The sequence below is a fragment of the Limulus polyphemus genome, unplaced genomic scaffold (assembly GCF_000517525.1).
Source record: "Limulus polyphemus unplaced genomic scaffold, Limulus_polyphemus-2.1.2 Scaffold4231, whole genome shotgun sequence".
NCBI lineage: Eukaryota > Metazoa > Arthropoda > Merostomata > Xiphosura > Limulidae > Limulus > Limulus polyphemus.
This window is the reverse complement of record NW_013669841.1, coordinates 24,510-27,946: the sequence shown is the minus strand read 5'-3', so window position 1 is coordinate 27,946 and position 3,437 is coordinate 24,510. Positions and strand designations below refer to the sequence as shown.

Below are 3,437 nucleotides of genomic sequence, written 5' to 3'. Positions count from 1 at the left end.
GGAAATTCAAAAACAAACAAAAAACAAAAACTAGTGTTTACGTACACACATGTATTGTTGATTCTTGCACTCGAGAATCTTCTACAACTTTAGTGAATAGGCGGGAATTTCGCAATATAGATTTAACAGTATAAGTTATGTACATTTCTAAATATAAAGTTAACTTAAACAGACATTGATATTAAAATAAATATATAATAATAAATCCGTCACGACGTCTCTAGCTATTTATTTTCTCACGAAGAACATAGGGGGGGGGGGAAGATTTAAGTCTTAAGCTAACCGGGATAGTGTTATAAAGAATTCATTACAGAGATTAATAATTTCATTCTTCTTTTTCCCCAGTTGTTCTGCTCGACACGACAACAGAAAGTTCTCTGGACTGGACAAGATATCCATATGGACCACAGGCTATAACTCCTGGAGTGAGTATTGGGGTTTGCTTCTGATATTGTTGTTGCTAAATATATGGAAATAATGCGTAAAAAGATTATGCATCAAACATATTATCAACCAAATGAACAACATTACGAAACGTACGAACAAAAAGGGGACCCTTTGATCTTTGTACACCCAATTAACTTTAAAAGAAACGAAATCATCGAATCCCATCTTATATTCTTGTAAAATGCTGGCCTCCATTACTGCCGACGGCAACCCATTCCATAAATCAGTCACTCTCTTAGAAAAATAAAACTGTCTTAAATAGCCTGTCTTTTCCAAATCTTAAACTAATGTCCTCTCGTCCTATATTGCTAGCAGAGTATAGTACGAATAAGTAAGAAGCCTTTATAATATCGCAACCACGGATAACCTTATTAACTTCATTCCCATAAACTCTTACTCAAACTGAAAATAAGTTACTATATCTTATCCTATCCCTATGAGATAGTCCCCCAATGGTAAATATGCGAGCTTATAAAGCTAGAAACCAGTTTTCAGTACCAGCGGTGGCCAGAGCATAAATAGCCTGTAGTTTTGTGCTTAAGAACAAGAAAACCCTATATGATTTAACCTTTCATCCCGGCAATCATCACCTTCTATAGACCTTTTCCATTAAGATAAGTAAATCAAAACTGTACATAGTATTTCAAGTAAGGCCTAACTTGTCGTATTTATATAGAAATAAATACCTCTTTTTACATGTAATCAATATATATCTAAAAATACACCCTAAAATTTTGTTAGTTTTACTACTAGCAACGGAGTACTGTCTCGATCCCTTTCGTAACATATCCACCACTATGCTAAGATAATTTTCTTATGTCAGACCTCCGTATATATTAAACGTGTGATTTGTCATAGACAACAGTGCTTAACATAATTATAAAAGATCCCCGCCTGGAAAAGCGACACAAGTCTCGTGTTAACAGCCAAGACGAATCCGTTCAACTACCACATACCCCAAACAGCTGGAGAATGAAACGAGCATTGTAATATATTGTTATACTGTATTGTTATACTGTAATTCCATACATAGATATGACGGTCAAGTTTTCAGAACTCTTGAAATGGGCGCTAGGAAACAGTGGAAAGCATGGAGGAAGTTTTTGTGTACTTTTGACATGACAGTCCTTACGATGAAGTTTTTTGTTTTTGTTTTTTGCAATATAAGTTACGTGGCAAGGCTGTTTTTAAGATGTACAGTCGTCGGATTGAGCGTGACCGGACATAGACTACAATGACGTGGTGAGGCTCCAAAATTGTTTTAACACGACATAATCAACCTCTGTGTGATTAAGGATCACTTATATATAGTCATGGTACAGCAAGCAAACCAGAACAATGTTATATATATTCATGGTGCAGCAAACAAACCAGAACAAACTTATATATATATTCATGGTACAGCAAACAAACCAGAACAATGTTATATATATTCATGGTACAGCAAACAAACCAGAACAAACTTATATATATATTCATGGTGCAGCAAACAAACCAGAACAATGTTATATATATTCATGGTGCAGCAAACAAACCAGAACAAACTTATATATATATATTCATGGTGCAGCAAACAAACCAGAACAATGTTATATTTGAAGATGGATTTATACAAATCGACAGCATTTTGTGTCTGTGGTTATATTTCAGATAATTTTTAATTTCACTTTTTAATTTAAAAACTCTACATCCGTTTGTCGTTTTACACCTAGACGACTTTAATGTTTCCGTAAATTATAATCCAACCCGCAAATTATAACTAATTATTTCATCACCTTTTTATTTATTATTTATTAAAGTTCTATTGATCTCTAATAATTCATACGAGCATATACACATTCTTTGGCAACCACTTTTTATCTCATTGAAACCTCAGTTCCATTGGCGTTAGTTGTTTTTTAATTAACACTGAAAATTGGCCTCATTCAAACAAGCCACCAGCAACTGTCTGCATTTTCCGTATGCCAGGTATTAGTTTGTGTCCATAGTCACAGTCTCATTCATCATTATTAATTAACGTGTTAGTTATTTTTGAAGTGTCCACCTATCGGCGGATGATTACATCTGTATCACAAGTGCAAATCCAAATAATAAAAAACAGTTAACAAGAAGAAAAATTCACTAACTTCTCGCACTTGTTTTAATACCAGTAATTTCTCCACCTACCCCAAATACACAGTATATAATTTTGATATAAAATAATTTCATTGCAGAGGGCGCCATATAGTATGCATAAAGTGGGAAAATGGGAAATGGGTAAAAACTACGTCAACATCAAATTCATCGTTTATGTACCAAACAAAGAAACCACGTGGGAAAGTTGCTTGTAGTATATTAAGGTTTGAGAGCGAATATCAATCATTCATTAATGGAGGAAATGATTAGACTCAATATACTTCGTGAGTTTCGTATTCGTTCTTCATAAGTGATTCATCAGGTGGAAAACGTAGTTTTATAATAAACATTAAAAACACACCTAATTACGAACGTCTCGGAATTGCTTCAATTCCATCATCAGCGTTTAAACCTCAAAAAGTTAATTTCCAATATTATAACTACAAAGCATAATATTCGCTATTGAACGAGTATTTTGTTTATACCATCAAAAGTTTAGAAATAAATACAGATTTATACGGTAACGATATAATGGAATGTACGATAAAATATGCGGCATACACATGTTTAATAAATAACATTATTATAAAATATGCAGCATACACATGTTTAATAAATAACATTATTATAAAATATGCAGCATACACATGTTTAATAAATAACATTATTATAAAATATGTGGCATACATATGTTTAATAAATAACATTATTATAAAATATGCGGCATACACATGTTTAATAAATAACATTATTATGAAATATGCGGCATACACATGTTTAATAAATAACATTATTATAAAATATGTGGCATACATATGTTTAATAAATAACATTATTATAAAATATGCGGCATACACATGTTTAATAAATAGCAT

The 3,437-nt window shown here is 32.3% G+C and overlaps 1 protein-coding gene across 1 annotated transcript in view; it reads left to right on the top strand.

Moving 5' to 3' along the window:
* The window catches only part of LOC106470813 (ephrin type-B receptor 2-like), a gene marked incomplete at its 3' end in the record, with an annotated part of 77,720 nt that overhangs the window by 52,555 nt on the left and 21,728 nt on the right, over positions 1-3,437 (top strand). Inside the window, exon 2 of the mRNA XM_013931384.2 lies at positions 346-425. Within this exon, the coding sequence (XP_013786838.2) occupies positions 346-425 (80 nt within the window). The remainder of the gene's footprint in view (positions 1-345; positions 426-3,437) is intronic.